Below are 20,840 nucleotides of genomic sequence, written 5' to 3'. Positions count from 1 at the left end.
AAGTTAAAAATCTGTCAAAAATAGAAGTCTTGAGCAAGTACATTGAAAAGTTAATGACAAGTTTGAAGTGCAATTTGGTATCATCAGCCTAGAGAACATGTCCAAATTCCCTAAAATGTAGATTTTAAAGGCATTAATCCATTTTTGATGACAGTCATGTGACGAATAAAAAAGTTAAAAATCTGTCAAAAATAGAAGTCTTGAGCAAGTACATTGAAAAGTTAATGACAAGTTTGAAGTGCAATTTGGTATCATCAGCCCAGAGAACATGTCCAAATTCCCTAAAATGTAGATTTTAAAGGCATTATTCCATTTTTGGTGACAGTCATGTGACGAATAAAAAAGTTAAAAATCTGTCAAAAATAGAAGTCTTGAGCAAGTACATTGAAAACTTAATGACAAGTTTGAAATGCAATTTGGTATCATCAGCCTAGAGAACATGTCCAAATTCCCTAAAATGTAGATTTTAAAGGCATTAATCCATTTTTGATGACAGTCATGTGACGAATAAAAAAGTTAAAAATCTGTCAAAAATAGAAGTCTTGAGCAAGTACACTGGGATGTTAATGACAAGTTTGAAATGCAATTTGGTATCATCAGCCCAGAGAACATGTCCAAATAACCTAAATTTTAGATTTTAAAGGCATTAATCCATTTTTGATGACAGTCATGTGACGAATAAAAAAGTTAAAAATCTGTCAAAAATAGAAGTCTTGAGCAAGTACATTGAAAAGTTAATGACAAGTTTGAAGTGCAATTTGGTATCATCAGCCTAGAGAACATGTCCAAATTCCCTAAAATGTAGATTTTAAAGGCATTAATCCATTTTTGATGACAGTCATGTGGCGAATAAAAAAGTTAAAAATCTGTCAAAAATAGAAGTCTTGAGCAAGTACACTGGGATGTTAATGACAAGTTTGAAATGCAATTTGGTATCATCAGCCCAGAGAACATGTCCAAATTCCCTAAAATGTAGATTTTAAAGGCATTAATCCATTTTTGGTCTCAGTCATGTGACGAATAGAAAAGTTAAAAATCTGTCAAAAATAGAAGTCTTGAGCAAGTACACTGGGATGTTAATGACAAGTTTGAAATGCAATTTGGTATCATCAGCCCAGAGAACATGTCCAAATTCCCTAAACTGTAGATTTTAAAGGCGTTATTTCAATATATTGTTAAGGTGATGTGACAAATAAGATTGTTCATAATCTCTCAAAATTTGAACTATTGACTAGGTAGAATCACAACTTCTTAACAAGTATGAAATGCTCTTTACTGTAATAAGCTTAGAGAACATCTTCAAAATTCCATAAACTGTAGGTGTTAAGGGCAATGTTCCATTTCTGGTCAAGGGTGTATGACAAATAGAAATAGTTAAAAACCTCGGAAAGTAAGAACTTTTGACCCAGTACATTCAGAAATTGACCACAAGTTTGGAATGTAATTTACTATCATCTGTACAAAGGAAATATTGAAACTCCATAAACTGTAGGGTTTGCATGCTTTATTCCAAGTGCATGGGACTAATGATTCATGTATAATGTAGAGTCAATCATAAAGAAAGGTACAGCATCATTAAGGATGGGTATCCCAGAAACTACAAGTAATTCCAGTTACTTGTATTATTTATTTCACCAGATTATTTATGTCACCATGACATGCAGTATCACTGTCACAGTTCTTAGGTACTGATTGTTGAAGTTGTATGAACCACCAGTGGCTACCACATCAGTACCTAATGTAAACACCCCTTGTACAGACATCCTCTGTCAGTTTTCTCCTCATATTGACAATCAGTCATCAAATCAGCAGGATTAGAATGTGCTCCATATTTTGTTTCTGTTGGCCTTTTTGTGACAGGTGGCTTCCTATCATGAGTTCATAACAAAATACCAGATTATTTTTTAGCCCTGGGGCTTGTTTTATAGTGGTAGCTAAGCTCTTGCAAATACAAAGGGTATAATGTTCAGTGTCATAGAATTGTAAATACCATATACTGACACATTCATTGTTGGTTAGCCAATGGCATTACTTGTTTGTTGGATTCTTTTCGACAGGTATGTGTCTATACCAACTTAATGACTTTAGTACTACATATCATTATGTTTAACATGGTATTCTTCAAGTCTACTACTTGGGAAGATATGCAGCACTGTTTTGTTTTGTAATAAAACACCTTCAACAAAATTGATTTCTTTTGTCATTTTATGGGAAAATGTGACAATGGTTATGTTTTACCTGGCCAGCTGACGCTCTACAACATTTCTGAATACACAGACAAGTAACACCATGATTTGGACAGAAAATGTCCACTGTGACATGTTCACCAAGAACATGATTCAGCTGTCAGTGTTCAGCTGCATTTATAGGATGCCACAGATATTACCTCAATGCAAATATTTACAGTTGATATCCTGGATTGTGATGTGACTGGTATGATATGAGGCATCATAAACAACTACCTCTCATTTTACACTTTATTCACATTTTCAAAAGCTGTCCCAAACATGTAAACTTCTGATGTCTTAAGAGTCACATGTGCATGTGGTACCTCTTGTAAAATGTACTAAAGGTGTCCTTAAAAACGTGCTTCTCATGATGTATAAGCACACCTGTATTTCAAGTTTATTATTAAAGAACATGACACATAACCCAAGCATTGATCACCAAACACCAAATTCAGCTCCAACACTGGGAAAGTCTGCAAACAACCCACCACACTGCTGAAAGTGTGTGTATGGTTTTACTTCACATTTAGCAATATTCCAGCAATATCACGATGGGGGACACTGGACTTGGGTCTCATGTTGATCAAACACTTTATAACCACCCATGCTAAAGGAGTAGAATTCATGCTCTCAAATTTTCTTCAGGTACATGCTCACCCATACTGCTTAGTGGAAACAAAACAGGCTCAGTGCTGAGGAAAATGTATATACTTTATATATTCTTTGGTTTTATGAATTTCCTGGAATCACTGACTGATTATATAAACTGTAATTATGACTTGACAACAACAACACTCAATTTCCATGTCAAACTTTCATACAACGATACATAACTGATACAGTTTCATGAATGTACAGTGGTAAACATGTACAAGGAGTGCTTTCATTGATTTTGTCCATGCCAAGCCTGGGGGTCACTTGGTAGACTTACTTTGGTGTCATAAAGAACATCATCACCCCGCCCCAGCGGTAAATTATCAACGGTACCTTACATAATTACGATCGATTTCTTAACAAACATTGGGACATGTCTTTATTTTCCGTAGTATTGAAATGGTAGTTAGGTTGAAATACACTCTCATTGCACGCTTATCAACTTAACACGACTGAGCAGAAGTAAACCGAATGCTGTTCAACTGAGAAGTTGTGCGTAAGAAAGACGTACGACCTGGTCACATAAGCTCCGCCCACTAATGATTATTCATGTTCAGTCGGGACTTAAGACCTGTCGGGGTTTAAGGGCTCTACACACGTGTCCCGGGTTTTGGTTGTCGGGACATCGGATGACTTACCTGTACTTCTGGACAGCAACATCCAGGTGGAGAATGTGGCGGTGCTGGAACTGCCCTCAAAACAGGTGACCTATTATTTCAACAGGTTCAAAGGTCATGACCTCGTGATGTGGAATTATGACCATAATACATGACATCAGAGCTGATGAGCCATTATAGATCTCACTGTACACCGACAATGTGGGAAGACCATTTCTGCTGTTCCCTGCTGCGATATTGCTGGAATATTGCTAAATGCGGCGTGAAACTTAAACTCACCCACTCACTTGACACTGGGAATCCTGGGGACACTTCCCCAATATCCCATGGTTGTTGAGTGCAAAGGAGTAACCTGTGAAGATCCGGGTTAGAACTGATCTTCAGTAAACCATGCTTGTCGAATAAGGCAACTAAAGGGATCAGGTTGTTAGACATATGTTACTGTATACGAACTGCACTGATCAATGCCATGTTGCTGATCACTGGGTTGTCTAGTCATGATTTGATTATTAACAGACAGCCGCCATATAGCTGGAATATTGCTAGCGTTAAGCAACAAAAAATATGGCAAGTGGGTATTGGATATAACATTGCGCAAGGTGCATAAGCTCATGCCATCTGGCTTCAAATAACTGGTGCCTCACTAGTGATGCCGGGTCCCAAATATTTAACAAAGTTAGGCCTACATGTGTCATATTTGGGATTTCACTTTCTTGGTAAAGTACAAATACTAGTACTTTTTTTGGTTGAAATCCCATCCGGGATTTGAACCCGCACCCTCAGAGTCAGGCACCTAATCGCCAACACACAAAGTCAGCCGCCTAGCCCGCTCAGCCACAGCGACTTCCACTTCCAGTCGCGGAGTTTATACTTAGAATTTGTACTTTACCAAGAAAGTGAACTCCCAAATATGACCACTTTCTAAATGGCACTGTCTAATCATAATCAAAGTCAGGCCTAGACACAAAACCAGAAAAAATCACTGGTTGATATCATGAATTATCCACTCGAAGTTCTGTTGACTCAAAATAATTATTGTTGCTTTTAAAAAGGGCTCTTCTGGAATCTCAAACGTTTCTCATCTTGAGTCAGTGTGTTAAACTCACGTTACTTTTATTAACTAATGTTACTTATAAAGAGGCAGCTTCTGGAATCTCGAATATTCTGATTCAGTCAATATCTAAACTTATGTATATATATTTTTATACCAGGGAAACTCTACAAAATCAAGGATGTGGACACTGATCTTCCACCCTGGTGGACGCGCTTTCACGGATGTGGCTCTCTTCAATGGGGCTGTAAGAAATCCTACAGATGTGTTCCCCAACTTGAAATATGGTTACAATGGACGCCAACTTACTGCCGTCATGAAGGTAGCTAGTTACAAAGGTTATTTTCTATGTAAATGGATATAAATGTAGTTTCAGTAGTATTCACTAGCTGTTATAGAACATTATTAAATAGTTACACGATGCCATTTAGAAAGTGGTCAAATGCAACATATGTCATATTTGGGATTTCACGTTCTCGGTAAAGTACCAATTCTAGTACTTTTTTGGTTTAGTTCCATCCGGGATTCGAACCCGCACCCCGCATTCGAGTCAGGCACCTAATCGTCAGCACACAAAGTCAGTCGCTTACACTTATCAGAGGGGCACACAAAGTAAGCAGCCTAGACTACCAGTTCTCCGACTTTCATTTCTGTGGAAGTCGCGGTGGCTGAGCGGGCTAGGCGGCTGACTTTGTGTGCTGGCGATTAGGTGCCTGACTCTGAGGGTGCGGGTTCGAATCCCGGATGGGACTCAACCAAAAAAGTACTAGAATTTGTACCTTACTGACAAAGTGAAATCCCAAATATGACATATGTTGCATTATTATATAGGCATATTTGTCCGACTACCTGACTGACGTAATGCTTGTAACGTGACCGTCGACAGAAAAGCATACTGATGCCCTTCCTGGCCCGACCAAACCTCATATTGCTTTTAGCTACTAAGAATAGATTTTGAGAGACCCGGATGAGGACTTCTATATGATCCAACCAATGAGATTGCTTTGCTTGACGGCATTCCCGTTCGGCTTCAAACATAAACTCCACTTTGTTTTAACTGCTGCAGTACCGGATATTGCTGCGTGAATGTTTATAGAGGGGCTATAACCTATGATGTCATTCTATTGTTTACATGTCACAGTATTGTTATACAAAATTACTTTTCTGGACTAGATAGACATGTGTTGGTTTTAAGAAATACCTTTTCGGTAATTACATTATATATATATATGGTGAATTGGGTTAAAATCAACGTAAAATCGCTTTCAAAATTACTTCCGTTCATTTAGCAGATAAAACAGGTAAAATTGTACAATCACAGGCAGGTGATGAATATACCTGGTTTTATGGACCCGCGAAAAACAGTTTTGGTTGCAGTCGTGACCTGTGCAGAATGAACGGAAGTAATTTTGAAAGCAATTTACGTTGTCTGTTATCACTGTTCAAACATCTTTCGAATTAAGTCAGTGATAAAGTTCAACCACTTTTAAACGTAATGTTCTCAATCGCGTATACAACACTTATCTATAAATCCTTTGCATCTTTACACAGACGGTCCTAAAACAACCAATTTTCCCTTTTTAATTGGTCTTCGGCCACCTATTCTTGTCTTAAGAGGCAACTAATGGCATCGGGTGGTGGGGCTTGCTGACTTGTGTGACACATGTCATCGTGTCCCGACTGCATAGATCAATGCTCATGCTGTTGATCACTTGATTGTCTAGTCGATAATTTACAGGCCACCCTCACATAGCTGGAACATTGCGTTGTCAAACGAAAAACTCTCAGCTCTTACAATTTAGATGTCATTCATGATGTCAGCGTTTTGCACGTGCAATGTGCTATGTTAAAAATGCGCAATATAAATGGACTACTGTAATTATTATGATTAATATACCTGTTTTGTAACTGCAGGACAACAGTTTTGGTTATGGCGATGTAGAGGTGAACAAGCGAAAGTTATTCGGATTTCCGTATAAGGTATTGAACCTGCTGGCAGACGCCATGAACGTCAGGTGAGTTTATGACTGATTTACCTATTGATTTACAATCAGTGTCACGATTGAAATAAATCAGTCTCCAAAGTACTGCGGTGTCATGACCACTTTCATTTGTGGGTGTGTAGTCTCTCTCATAGAGGAAAATCAGTGTTCGTCTTATGTGGCGAACGAGGCGTTCTGGTTGGCAGCGTCTGATATTTGACCTTTGGTTGTATTTGCAGGGGTGATCCATTGAACACCAAAGAAACTGTAAATGAAATATTCCGACTGTTTTAAAATGGACCAGCAAGTTTGGCGATTGAATTACAATTTTCACCAGGCATGACAGTGTTAACATTTTTTCGGAAGATGAACTCGTTCACCACAAAGTAAAATGGAACACGTTGTCTGCTTAATTTAATCTTGCATATTCCTAGTTTCAAACCTGAAAATGTAAGTTTTTCAGCAACATATTATTTGTTGTTTACGTGTACTGGAATAAATGCAAGAGAAAATAGCAGGAGACCCAGTATCATCACTATTAAATGTTCACACTCATGGTATGGTCACTATTGTCCAGTCGACTCTGCTCATGGCAGAGATTTCTTATGGAAGCGGAATGTGTTTTGTGCTATTCATATGATGCCTCTGTTTCAAGTTTCAGGGTTATACCACCGAGAGAAGATGAATGGGGCAAGAACATTAATGATTCGTGGTCGGGTCTCATAGGAATGCTTCAGAGAAGGGTAAGCAGATGCGTAGCAAGCTAGTGTCTTCGTGTCAGCCCAGTAGATTGCAAAGATTTATATTCAAATGGCACTGAGGCTTGCCGACCTTTTTAGCAACCAATTTATATAATGGTAGCTATGCTAAGGAGTGACACAGACTGCCTGACTCCAGATATGGACAGCACAGATTCCCCTTTTCAGACGAATGAGGACAATTTGACATAAATAGGTGGCTTGTTGATTTTGCTTTATTTTGACATTTGTTCTACCGTGACATTGACAGTCTTGCAGGTATGATATTTTTGACATATTTCCCCTAAATGAGAATGATTATCACGAGATGGTGAATGATGCGGTCAAGTGAAGTTTTATTCTTTAGCTAAACAATTTGATGATAAACTGACTGAATTAATTCTTAACGTTATCACCAAGGTTATTCAAAATGTGCAAACCCGACAAAATCCGGGTTACAATTGGTCTTCAGTTATCCATGTTTGTCGTAAGAGGCTATTAACGGGAAGTGGGTTGCTCAAGGCTCTTTGACTTGGATGACACACATAATTGCACCCCATTTGCGTAGATTGGTGCTCGTGCTGTTGATCACTGGATTGTCTGGTCCAAGCTCTATTATTTACAGACCGCCATGTAGCTGGAATATTTCTGAGTGCGACGTAAAACTAAACTCAACCACTCGCTAGTCAGGACTAGATATTATTTTACACCAACCTTTAGAATTTGATTGTTGCAGGAAGCTGACCTAGCGTCGGACATCCTAACTATCCACAGTGTCCGGACTTCAGTAACAGATTACATCCTGCCTCCGATCTGTGAAACCAGACAAGTGATCATGTACAAGCAAGAGGATGAGGATGACCAGGACATCATTCTTCTCCGACCTTTCAGTCTTTATGTCTACATTGTGTTTGGTGCGTGTCTCTTCGCATGCATCATCTTGGTGTCCTTCTTTATTTCAGTCCAGAACAGTGAATTCAAGTCCAGGAAATGTCCACCAGGTGCCTCGAAAGTACAGACCTTTACACAAGCAACGTTTGAAATTCTTGGGGCTACTTTGAAGCAAGGTGAGTAAAATGCGAAATTGACAAACCAAATTGTGATAATAATTGCTAACAATTATATTGTTCTGTTGTTTTGTTTTGTTTGTTTTGTTTGTGTTTTTGTCTTGTTAAAAGTGTTCATGATGTGTGAGGAATTGGTCAGATCATGATGACCATTTTGAATAAATTCTGCGTGGCTTGTATTCATTTTTGTTTTTACTCAGCCGAAGCGAATCCCCGTGAAAGGGCGTGGAAGAATCTGGGCAAACACATGTATACAAGATTGTAAACCAAAAGTCACTGTGTTCTGTAATCTGATTGGTTGAAAAACATGATCAAATGGTATTAGATTCCCGGAAACTGCAAGACTATTCACTGCGTATTTACACGTAAACAATTGTTTTGTTGTGTCATCAACAGTGGTGACGTCATTCAAATCATATTGTGACGTAAAGTTAGAATGACGTCACAAATGAGCAACTCCAGATGCTACCATGGGAACCAGCTGAAATGGCCAGCTGATGACACTTTACTGCTGTACTCATACTCGATGTAAACGAGTGCAGACATTAAAACCCCTTTGGTATACTTTTGTGTTTACAATGTCGATAAACAACGCCGTCGGTTCCAAATGCATTCCCGTGCTTCAAATACTCAATAACACCCGGAAATTGGCCAACACATGATGTTTATCTCCTAAAAGAAAACTGAACTGTAAAGTTGTTTGGGTGGTTGGTTGAATTGACTGGGTCTGTGACGAAAAAAAATAGTGATCAATATCATGAGCATTGATCTACGCAGTTGGGATACAATGACATGTGTCAACCAAGTCAGCTTGCCTGACCATCCGATCCCGTCAGACGAGTCAGTTACCTACTACGACAAGCATGGGCGCTGAAGATCATTCCTAACCCAGATCTTCTCTTGTCCTTAGGAGTATTTAAACAATATAACACATTTGTATTAAATATAACCAAAAGCATTCTTTCGGATAGTCGTACATCATCGTATGATAAGAAACGTGTGTGACACAGTGTTTGTCTTACAGGGTCAAGAGTCAAGACTTCATATACTTCAGACCGGATCCTGGTCGCAGGATGGTGGCTATTCACAACAGTTACTTCTGCTATCTACTGTGGGGCCATCATGACTGTGTTTGCTATAAAACTAGAAACTCCGCCATTTGCAAACGTGGCTGAGTTGGCAGCCAAAGACGACTACAAGATCGGCTATGATTCATCAAGCATCACTGAAAACATTCTTCAGGTAAGCCTTATTATTTGTTTGTTGTTTAACGCCGCACTCAGCAAAAGTCCAACTACATGGCGGCGGTCGGTAAATAATAGAGCTTGGACCAGACAATTCAGTTTTCAACATCATGAGCATCGATCTACGCATTTGTGTGAACTGAAGATCAATTCTAATCCGTATGTTCACAGGTCGAACTGCAATGAAAGTATTTCAGAAATTGTCACAAAATGATTCTGACATACAGTAAAACATATAATGGAGGCATATGTTCTTTATCATGAATTTCAGAATTCAAGGAATCCAGATATCAAGATAATCAAACAAAGAGTTCAAGAGTTGTCTATAAGTGACCCGGATGTACACGGCACCAACGGCACCAAGCACCTGCAGAGAGTCTGGGAGGGAAAATATGCTTATATGACAGATTTGTTACTTACAGGCTTAAACAATGCAAGCTGTAAACTTAAATTCATTAACACCGGAAGTGGAAGGGCATTCCTCGCTTTTCATGTTCCAAGGTGGTCACCTTTCAGAAAAGATTTCCAAAACAGGTATGTATCGAGAAATAATGCAATGTTGACAATGACAATAACAATACTTTATTACCCCGAGGGGAATTCTTTTTACATTTGAAAGTGAACACATATGAGATTGTTAAAACATAAATAACTACACACAGATTAAGATACGTAAAACGACAACAAAGATTGACAGTCAACAGTCATTTAAAAGGCGGATACTTGATGGAATAAAATAATTTTGAACTCTTTTAGTTTTAGAACGGGGCATTTAGTAAAACCGGCCTGAAGGTAAAAGGTTGTATTCTTGGAATAACATGTGACTTGAATCCGAAACTTGTTATTAAAAGAGTCAGTTTTTTGCATACATTAATAATCTATTCCAACTTTGAGCAAAAAGGCGATTGCTTAAAAGTTTGAAATTTAGAAATACGAAAACAAAGTAATAAAACTGATACATGGCTCCTTGACCTTGAGGTCGTAATTCAAAATATGCACGTGTAGTGTCAAACTATGGGAGTACTCTTGTTAGCACCCGTGGTTCTTGTCTTAAAAGGCGACTAAGGGATCGAGTTGACAGCCTTTCTGATTTGGTTGACACATGTCATCGTATCCCAATCGCCCAGATCGATGCTCATGATTCGATTATTTACAGGCTGAAATATTGCTCAGTGCGTCGTTAATGAACCAGCCGACCAACGTTTTGGTAAAGAGCTACTTTGAGCTGAAATGTGATTGTGAACTTTGAAATTTAAAAGTCTTGACAGTTGAACATCTCCTTTACCTGAAGATCTTAATTCATAATTCACGTGCATTATCATGTCATGTTGGTTCAGCTGCTAGCTGTTTTCCCAAATCTCCAATATAGAACATAGCGGGGTTTACATGCCATTGGTACAAAGGGGTCCGAACCAGTTTTATAAATGAACCGACATTGGTTTCTAAATCCTCACTAATTCTAGCTAACTTCCCGTCTATTGTTATAGTTTGATCTGTCAAAGTGGCACATATAAATAAGTGAAATGACATTTATCAGAGATATACTCTTAAACAAAGTAGGGGAACTGTACTTTCAATGTACTATTGTCGAAACTGGGTGAGTGAGTGAGTGAGTTTAGTTTTACGCCGCACTCACCAATATTCCAGTTATATGGCGGAGGTCTGTATATAATCGAGTCTGGACCATACAATCCGATGATCAACAGCATGAGCATCGATCTGCGCAATTGGGAACCGATGACATGTGTCAATCAAGTCAGTGAGCCTGACCACCCGATCCGGTTAGTCGCCTCTTACGACAAGCACAGTCGCCTTTTATGGCAATCATGGGTTGCTCAAGGCCTACTCTACCCCGGGGCCTTCGCGGGTGTCGAAACTGGGAGATATATGGGATTGAATCAATGTTGATACAATAATAATGGATGTTTTGAGAATGTATCACCACATAAATTTCATTCAAAGTGAGACTGTGGTCCAGGGTGAATCGGGTCACTGGACGACGCCGTGAAAATATTTACCAGTCTGGCCAACAATTCAAAATATTTATTCAGTGGTGATGATATGTGTGTGGACCTGGACCTGTATAAAGAGAAAGTCTCTCAGTAAGGAGCAGGCACCCACTCATAAGAAAGAATATCACATTTAACAACATCAAAGACAATATGGACAGTATGGCCAATATATACATATCTAATATATAATCTCTTGACTATCACATGACTAAATAGCAAAGCATGTTCGTTCAGTTATCCCCCTTGTTGGGTGACTGGAGCATGACATGAAAATTTCAAGAAAAGTTTCGGAAGAAAATGGTCTACAGTGATTTATCGACCTGTCTGAAAAACGTCAAGATTCATAATGACACCCCATGCACGTGTTGAAGGCTCCCACGTTGTGCACGTGAATCCCATGCATTGTGTTTGCGTGTGGTGATAACGTGAAATGATTCTGCATACACAAGATGAATGTCATTGTAACGTTCCTCAATGGGTTTTCTTTCTACCATATGTCAAAGTGCAGGTTCCCTTACTTTTTAAGAGTATATTATAGTTTATTAGAGATATGTGACGTAATGGAAGACTGAACAAACAGTCTTAAAGACCTTTGGGTAATTAATACAAGAAAACGCCCAGACCATAATGATAGATTACTGGGTAGTTGGCGAAGAAGAAAGTTGACTTTAATCTTGAAAGTAACCGTGACCAAAACTCTAGCAATCGCCAATCTAGTACATATTGTCTGTGCACTCCCTAACCCACCGAAAACATTCACCGATTAATTCAATAAAATAATCTATGGATTTATTTGGAACAATAAATGATAAGAGTAAAGGTCAAATATCACTAGACCCAACGACGATGCAGGCCTCAGAATGGTTGACATGAAATGTTTCATCAATGCTTTGCAATTGTCATCATTGAAATTTGAGAGACTACTAAAAGATATATGTACAACCGAAACGTATAAAGCCAGGAAAAACAATAATTTAGATCCCTTCATAAGGAAGTGGAAACATTTACCTGATTTTCACAGAAGCGCTGTAATGACGTGAAGGGATATTTCCAATCTCTTCCCAATGTGTTGACTTTAGCTAGCCTTGTTTCTGTAATTATATACCCGCCATAGAAACTGTCACGATATTCCATGTTTCTACATACCTGTATTTCCATAAACCTCGTGGATGTGAGAACTGAAATGGGGGAAAAAGAAAAAGAAAAAAGGCCTCTGATTTCCCAAACCTCCACTATAGAATAGGTTAGGTTCAAAAGGTACGTGCCAACGACAGGACCAGAACCAAGCGGCAACGTTTTCCCATTTGGGGCAATCTTTGACATCCCCGTATCGTTTCAAACATCGGAAAGGGTGGTCACATATGTTAATAAAGTTTTGCAGAGACGTTTCAGGTTAATGTTTAGGGGATGTGTCAATGAATGTTATGAAAAATCATTGATCCGGAGAATGAATAGTTACGATGTTATTGCGATTACCATGATATTTGCACGACTTTGCGTGAGTTACATTTTTTCGTACATAGTGTCCTTATCTTGCAGTAATTATTTTAATATTGTCCTCAACAGCATGTCTTATCTCAGCGATAGTGGTTTGCTGCATAAAGCCTTTCAAGAATGGTTCCCACCCACTTCAGACGGATGTTCTACTGACGACTTCCCCAAAGCTGTGTCTCTAGCCAAGATCCAGAGTATCTTCTTGGCCATTGGAAGCGGAGTGGTCTGTGGTTTCATGATCCTGGTGGCAGAGGTTGTTTGGTATAACATAAAGCAAAAACGTAAATAGGAAAGGTGCAAATTAGTAAATGTTTATATATCCAACCGCATTTTAGTGTGACGACTGTCGTGATACCTTTTGCCATGGATTGAATTCTGTATTGGTTTGTTCCTGAGGATCAATATTTGAAAAGGAATATATTCATTTAAGCATTGACTATTGTCTAATGAAACATAACTGAGTTCGCCTGCAGTAGTTTCCTATTTAAATGTGTTTGCTTGTTTTGTGTTGTTTAACGCTGACGCAGCAATATTCCGACTGCTGTAAATAATCAACAGACAAATCAGTATTCAACATCATGAACATCGATCTACGCAGTTCGGTTATGATGACGTGTCAACTAAGCCTGACCACCCGATTCCTTTAGTCGCCTCTTACGACAAGACCATTGCCAACCCGGATCATCAAAGGTTCCTGATCCACGCAGCTGAAGAGAAAGGCAAAAGCTGTGAATTAGTTACACATGTTGCTCATGTCACCTCGTGGATCCCACAAATGTCAGTGTTAATGGTTGTCAGCGCTCATCAATATCTACATTCGACACTTTGATGACGATGACGATTCCTTTATAGGTTCATGATCAATGTTTGTCAATGTGAGGTTTGTTTATATTCTATGTAAAGAAGTACATGTTGTGTTTTGTAAGCGTGAATAAAGACGTGAAACATTTAATGAATACCTAGGTCATTTTTGTTTACTAAATGAAGACCAATGTACCGCTCTGTGTCTGTGTGTGTGTGTGTGTGTGTTTGTTTGTGTGTGTCTGTGTGTCTGTCTGTGCCTGTGACTGTCTGTGTCTGTGTGTTATATTATCCATCGGGACAATGTGGAGGATCAATAATTAGTCAATAGTCCAAACGAGTGTGACAGATTACACGTCATTACGTTGATCATGTCAGTGGATGGGTTATCAGTATGTGGATGCAATGATTTATATTTGCTTGTAGTTTGACATTTCCCACGGCAACATTCCACCGGACAATCAAGTGATCCGGACAATCATGTGACCGACAGCATGAGCATCCTTATACACATATGAGAACTCGCCACGTGTCAACCAAGTCAGCGAGCATGACCATTCATGGTTGATCGATGTCGATGAGATGGATGTTCTTGACGTCCATCACACTGTTGTCTGGTCCATTTTCATGAATCCTGTCTTGCAATACTTTCAGAAATAACTGACGAAATGTGAGCTTCTTATGACTCGTAATCATTTACACATTTGGTTATCGACCTATCTCGTTAACTTCTTATTCCTGTAACTAAATCCGGAGAGAGCATACGGACCCATCTGTTATCGACCTTACTCATTAACGAGCTTGGTTTGCAAGCAAATAGAAGGAACGCTCAAACAGCGATAAGTCTGGTATTTGCGAACCAGTATCACAGTATATTCACTGGAGGTTTCCGTGAAAGAAAATCGAAGTACTTTTGACACCATCCATCACGAGTCGAACGACTAGTGCTTGTGTAATTAAACAACATGCTACATCTATCCATCGGGTAGCGTATAGATTAGTATAATTACATTTATCGGAGATTATCATTGTATGAGAGATACGTGATGTTATGGGGTTGGAGCATGAAACAAGTTCAACAGTATTCTATCACCCGAATAATCCGACCTGTTTCACAAATGTGAAGATACTATTGAATCTCTCGAATGTTTTAAAACGTTTGATGGAGATCAATTCTAACCGGATCTTCACGGGTCGAAAATGGTCAGTAAACGAGAGAGGTCAAACAAGTAAACGAAAACAGATGGAAAGTAAATGAGAGAAGACAGATGGAAAGTAAATGAGAGAAGATAAGTGAAAATTAAATGAGAGAAGACAGATGGAAAGTAAATGAGAGAAGACACATGGAAATTAAATGAGAGAAGACAGATGGAAAGTAAAGGAGAGAAGACATGGAAATTAAATGAGGGAAGACAGATGGAAAGTAAATGAGAGAAGACACATGGAAATTAAATGAGAGAAGATACGTAAAAATCACATGAGATAAGATAAGGAGACAGATGGAAATTAAATGAGAGGAGACAGATGGGAAGTAAATGAGAGGAGTCAGATTCGAAGTAAATTGAGAGGGGATAGATGGAAAGTAAATGAGAGGAGACAGATGGGAAGTAAATGAGAGAAGACAGATTCGAAGTAAATTGAGAGGGGATAGATGGAAATTAAATGAGAGGAGGTAGATGGGAAGTAAATGAGAGAAGACAGATTCGAAGTAAATTGAGAGGGGATAGATGGAAAGTAAATGAGAGAAGACAGATGGGAAGTAAATGAGAGAAGATAAGTGAAAATTAAGTGAGAGAAGACAGATGGAAAGTAAATGAGAGGAGACAGATGGGAAGTAAATGAGAGAAGACAAATGGACTTAGAGATGACAAAACATTATGTACAATCAGCTTCTATATTTTCACAATAGCGACGTTCAGCACAATAGCTTCTTATACCGTTTTCAAGGATGAGCTCCTATGGTCATCCATACCGTTTTGTCATCTGTATACCACCAACTTCTATAATACCACTCAAACAAATCGTAAATGAACATGTAGTATGTCACAGTGACACATTAAAAAATGAAGCAGAGCTGAAGAAAACCGGTAGAAAAGTCAACAGTCTCAGACACTTGGAGATCATCAATATTTACGAAGAATATTTCCAGCTACAGCATATTGAAAGATTTTTTCAAAGACGCCTCTTAAGTTGCCTTTTATGGTGAATCGATATCAATCAGTCATGGTGAAGCAGGGGAACATGTGAGCTGATATCTGATTTGTTGGCCGACTGCAGTCAAATGCTTTTCATGTTGTTTATTCTTTACTGCTTATGCAGTTTTGATGACGGGTTTGTAACCCATTTGATGTTTATCTTTTCCTTTTATCCTTATTTTCCTTCCCTCTTTATTTTTTCAAAGATTAAAGACAGTATGCAGCAGAGAGGGTTCGGGTGATCCTGACACGGTCAGGCTGGTAAGGCTCATCATCAGCTCAGGGCCCTTGCCCGTTCTACACACAGACAAGATAGCGAATGGGAGTTCTCCTAAGAAACGCTGTCTAGTCGAATCCTCCAAGAACACCCCGGAGAATATGTAGACTCCCCAACAGTGCAGCCCTCTGGATTACCCAGTGTGTCAGAACGGTTGTGCTTCCGCTGGAGAACCCGAGCACTCCTCTGATCTGCGCCCGGGGATCAGGGGGTACCAAACCACGAGCACCGAGAACTGGCGACAGTGTATTTGGGAGACATTTGAAAGGGGAGGTCCGCATACTTAGTATGCTTTTCCTGAATCCTGCCAATGACGTTGTTGTCAAAAGGAATAGAAAATTCAATGATATAAATAAATTCATTAGCTTTATCAAATAGGACAATATCAGGTTTGTTGGCATGAATTTCTCTGAGGCTGTACATTGGCCTGTTCCACAGAGGTTTGAAAGCAACATTTTCCATGACGCCCTGGGCATGTTCAGGGTCGCACCATGAATGGACCTCGGAGTCAAAGACACCTCCATGGCGAAGACGGTAGTAAATGCAACGAGTCGTCATCGTGTCACTTAAATATGCTGCTTATGCAAAGGAAGGGCATCCACTGACAAGGTGTTGGACAATCTCTGTAAATTCAAAGCACAATCATCATATTGTGGCTATTGCGAGTGGAAGTGACTTGTCCAGCTGAAAGGAAACCCTTTCAAAAGAGACCCAAAAAATCAATGATATAAATAAATTCATTCTCTTTATCAAAAAGGAGAAGATTGGGTTTGTTGGAAATAGAAATCATTCGCACTCCAGAGGTGACTCCAAAATCAGTTTTGGTCATCTTCTTCAAACATAAATAAGAATCAGCTGGGTACATGCTAGTAAATGAGACTGATAAATATCCCACTCAAAGACGTTAGCTGATAAATCCATGGGTATTTTAATGAAATCTCGTGTCAGTACTATCATTAAACATGGCTACAGTATTCTCTCGTTGCACTATCAAACTCAATATACCCTGCATCTCAACATCATCAACTCAAATGCAGTTATCCTAATGTTCGTTTCCTTTAATTAGTGAATGGATGGGTTCAGTTGTGGCTTTTATCAATGTTACAGCAGTGTCAATGCAGGGGGCACGAGAAATGGGCTTCACACATTGTACTCTTGTGCTGATTCGAGCATGTGTCTTCGGCGTACCGCGCGGACACTTTAACCACAAGGTTACCCTACTGCCACCTATTCTGAAAAAGAATATCCATGGCGGTTGTAATGTAGGGGGTGTTTGACTAAAATTATTTGCAAGCTTTGGACACCGGCCTGTAAATAATCGATTCTGCCCAAGAACATCCAGTGACTGACATAATGATCACAGCAATTAGGATCCATCGATATGCACCAAACAAGTCAGAGAGCCTGACCACCCGATCCCATTCCTTGTCTCTTACGACAAGCATGGTTTACTGACGAGCAGTTCGAAGATTGTAACCCGGATCTTTATGGATCAGATATCCGTGGACACGAGTCTGATTTTTCATATCCGTTGACAATTTCGATCTTTAACACGAACGCTGTTACGATAGCGCTAAGACCTTTTCTGAAACTTGTGAGTGAGTGGGTTTAGTTTTGCGCCGCTTTTAGCAATATCCCAGCAACAGGAAAACCAGGATTCGCTTCACACGGGCTACACACATTGTGCCACTAGGCTACCCCACTGGCTCACATAACACCCCCACTCACCCCCGGTCGGATTCATAACAGATCGATTAACACATCTTCACCCTGGTATCCCAGCCTGTTGTTAGCGACATATATAGATGGAATCGTGAGGTGACTTCCGCTTTTAGCAAATGATTAAATGGTCATAGAATGGGTGCTGTCACGTCTAATGACATCCCAGAACAACTGCGACGTGACATGACTTGTTCATGTCCGCTTATTCCCTATAATGGGAGTAACATAAAGTGGTTTACCAATATTGATCAACTAACGTGATCATGCAAGTCTAGAAGCATTTACGAAATATGGTGTGTGAACAGATTATGGGCGTAAACATGTTTAATAAACACTGCATGGTTTAATTTCATGTTGTTTTATTCTTTGTATACGTTGACAATGGTTATACTTCATTACATTTTTGTACGGTGTTGCTGGGTATATTCATATCTACTTTAGTATGGAAGCGGCTAACGGGGTCGGATGGTCAGACTCTCTGATTTGGTTGACACATCCTACCACATTTTCGCAGATCGATGTTCATGATGCTTAGCCCAAACTCGACTACTGACAGATTGCTGTCATATATGAACTAGTGCTCAAAAGAAACTACACAGTGTGTTTCACTATATTTGAAAAGAAGATGAAGATTTTTAATTTGAATGGAGTATTGAATTCTACAACAATGTTTTCAATTCCATTTCATACGAAGTCGAAAGCACCGTTTGGCTGACACTGAAAGACATTGGTATTATAGTCTGAACTTTTACATAAATCAACAAGGCGTTTTTTCCACAAAAGTTCATCAAATGCTGAGTCAGTAGACAGTGCGGCCACCACTGGCTTCAACAGACGCTCAAACACGCCTTTCTGATGCATTGCCTTTCCGAAGATTCTGGTAATGACGATATGGTTAGCTCCTTGTTACGTCATTCTGACAGCCTCTCGCTCTCTTTCGATTTGCGATGTTTTTAGTGCTGCGTTGCTCACGTGTCACCTTGTCGTTTTGGACTTTTTGCGATTCGTTAACTTGTGTTCCAACGGTTGTTCCAAGAAGGGGTGGGTCTGTACGCGTGTGACATGGCTCAGTATGGTTTTATCACTTGATTTCTATTTTGTGAATTTTTGTGTAATGTTTTGAAATGTATAGTTTCTTTTGTGCACTAGTTTAGTTGGAATATTGCCGAGAACAGAGTTTAAAAACAAATAAACTAAGTGTGGTATTCATGAATATAACTCGCCGACCATGAATCCGACTGGGCTCCGTCACGCCCAAACTAGGCTTCGCATTACCCAGATTCGGTACTGTTCCAACGTCAAACTTCGCGTGTATATGCATGTACACCCAGAATGTACTTAATATTTCGAGGTATAAGACGAGTTGGAAATTAAGAAACAATGGAGACTGACGCATATCTGTATAACGTGTCTTATCATGCAATCAGACGTTGTCATGAATGATTGTCTGGGTCGAATTACAAAAGGATAGAGTCTAAATATCGCCGAAACCCCAATTAAGGTTGCTGCTCCTTATCTCAGGAAGAAACGCCGATGAATGCGGTATATAGTGACAGTAAAGCAAACAACATAACTGTAGGCGGAGTCGTTGCCGTGTGACATCATGACGTCCCGGTCATCGACACTACTTGAACGCTTTGCCTGAGATTCTTATACGTTTTTAAAATACATATGGTACCATCTCGCCTGAAAATATTGTTGCGTTGGCATCCAAGGCTATTGTTAGAATAAAACACAATCAATTTACGCATAATTTGACTGATTTTGAGCCAAATGCCAATGTTACTAACATTATGAAAACAAGTGATGACTGTATCATAAAAGATGTTAGTATGCTTGTTATTGTTTACTTCAGGGCATTAAACAACATGTGCACTAAGATATGAATACTATATGCAAATGACTGCATGATGGGTCTGTGGCCTATTACTGAACGTACGTGTCTGTCTGTCTGTCTGTCTGACATCGTATATTGTTGTCACTGATGCATCAACTTTGGACATTTTCACTCACACGTCTACCATTTACATACACTTTGAATGTCGTAACACTTTAACCTTAGCATTAAAACACGGTTATAGCGAACTCAAAGTAACCTTAGCTCTTTTTAAGCATTTCGACTAAATACACGCAAGAAGTCGGGGACAAGCAAACAGTCCTTCAAATCCGTCAGTTCGTTATAAGCGATTTCGTAATAGTGCTGTGTATTGGACATGAATTGATAATATCCTTTTAATGTTATGAAACATACCACTGCGCCAAATTTGTACATGGCATAAATAATGTTGTAAAATTTTTAGGTCCACTCACTCCTACCCAAAGCGCATAATCGGTGGATCAACCAGTTAACGTTCGCTAAAACAGTTTTCATACACAGATAATGATAATATCTTTAAACCACATTATATAGACTTTACTGGCACAATCATTATCGATCTGCCCAAACCGTAGTATTTACATAGAGATCTTGGAAGCGAGGCAATTTGTTTCATCTAAGAATCATTACACGTTTTTTGTTATTGCCGTTTTCTTGTAATTTCTTGTACAACATAATCATTGGCCGTGTTTTTCAAATCAATATGGTCATAGTTCTTTGTCAATAATTTAATCTTGATTGTTTTGCATTGCCTTGCACATTCTCTGTTGAGCGATCAAATCGATTATTCGTATGTGTGGTGTTTGTCGTAGTGGCCATCTTTACTCGATGATAAATCTACCCAGAAGCTGACCATCGCCGGAGACAGTAACAGCACACCGCT

The 20,840-nt window shown here is 39.2% G+C and overlaps 1 protein-coding gene across 1 annotated transcript in view; it reads left to right on the top strand.

The window, feature by feature from the left end:
- LOC137271681 (probable glutamate receptor) overlaps nucleotides 1-10,196 on the top strand; it is a 44,345-nt gene extending 34,149 nt beyond the window's left edge. Inside the window, exons 4-10 of the mRNA XM_067804106.1 lie at nucleotides 3,469-3,583; nucleotides 4,706-4,872; nucleotides 6,465-6,565; nucleotides 7,188-7,275; nucleotides 8,006-8,336; nucleotides 9,361-9,578; nucleotides 9,852-10,196. Coding sequence (XP_067660207.1) covers nucleotides 3,469-3,583; nucleotides 4,706-4,872; nucleotides 6,465-6,565; nucleotides 7,188-7,275; nucleotides 8,006-8,336; nucleotides 9,361-9,578; nucleotides 9,852-10,196 — 1,365 coding nt within the window. The remainder of the gene's footprint in view (nucleotides 1-3,468; nucleotides 3,584-4,705; nucleotides 4,873-6,464; nucleotides 6,566-7,187; nucleotides 7,276-8,005; nucleotides 8,337-9,360; nucleotides 9,579-9,851) is intronic.
- The last annotated feature ends 10,644 nt before the right edge of the window (nucleotides 10,197-20,840 follow it).

The sequence above is a fragment of the Haliotis asinina genome, chromosome 2, assembly GCF_037392515.1.
Source record: "Haliotis asinina isolate JCU_RB_2024 chromosome 2, JCU_Hal_asi_v2, whole genome shotgun sequence".
NCBI classification, from domain to species: Eukaryota; Metazoa; Mollusca; class Gastropoda; order Lepetellida; family Haliotidae; genus Haliotis; species Haliotis asinina.
This window is presented reverse-complemented; position numbering and strand designations above follow the sequence as displayed.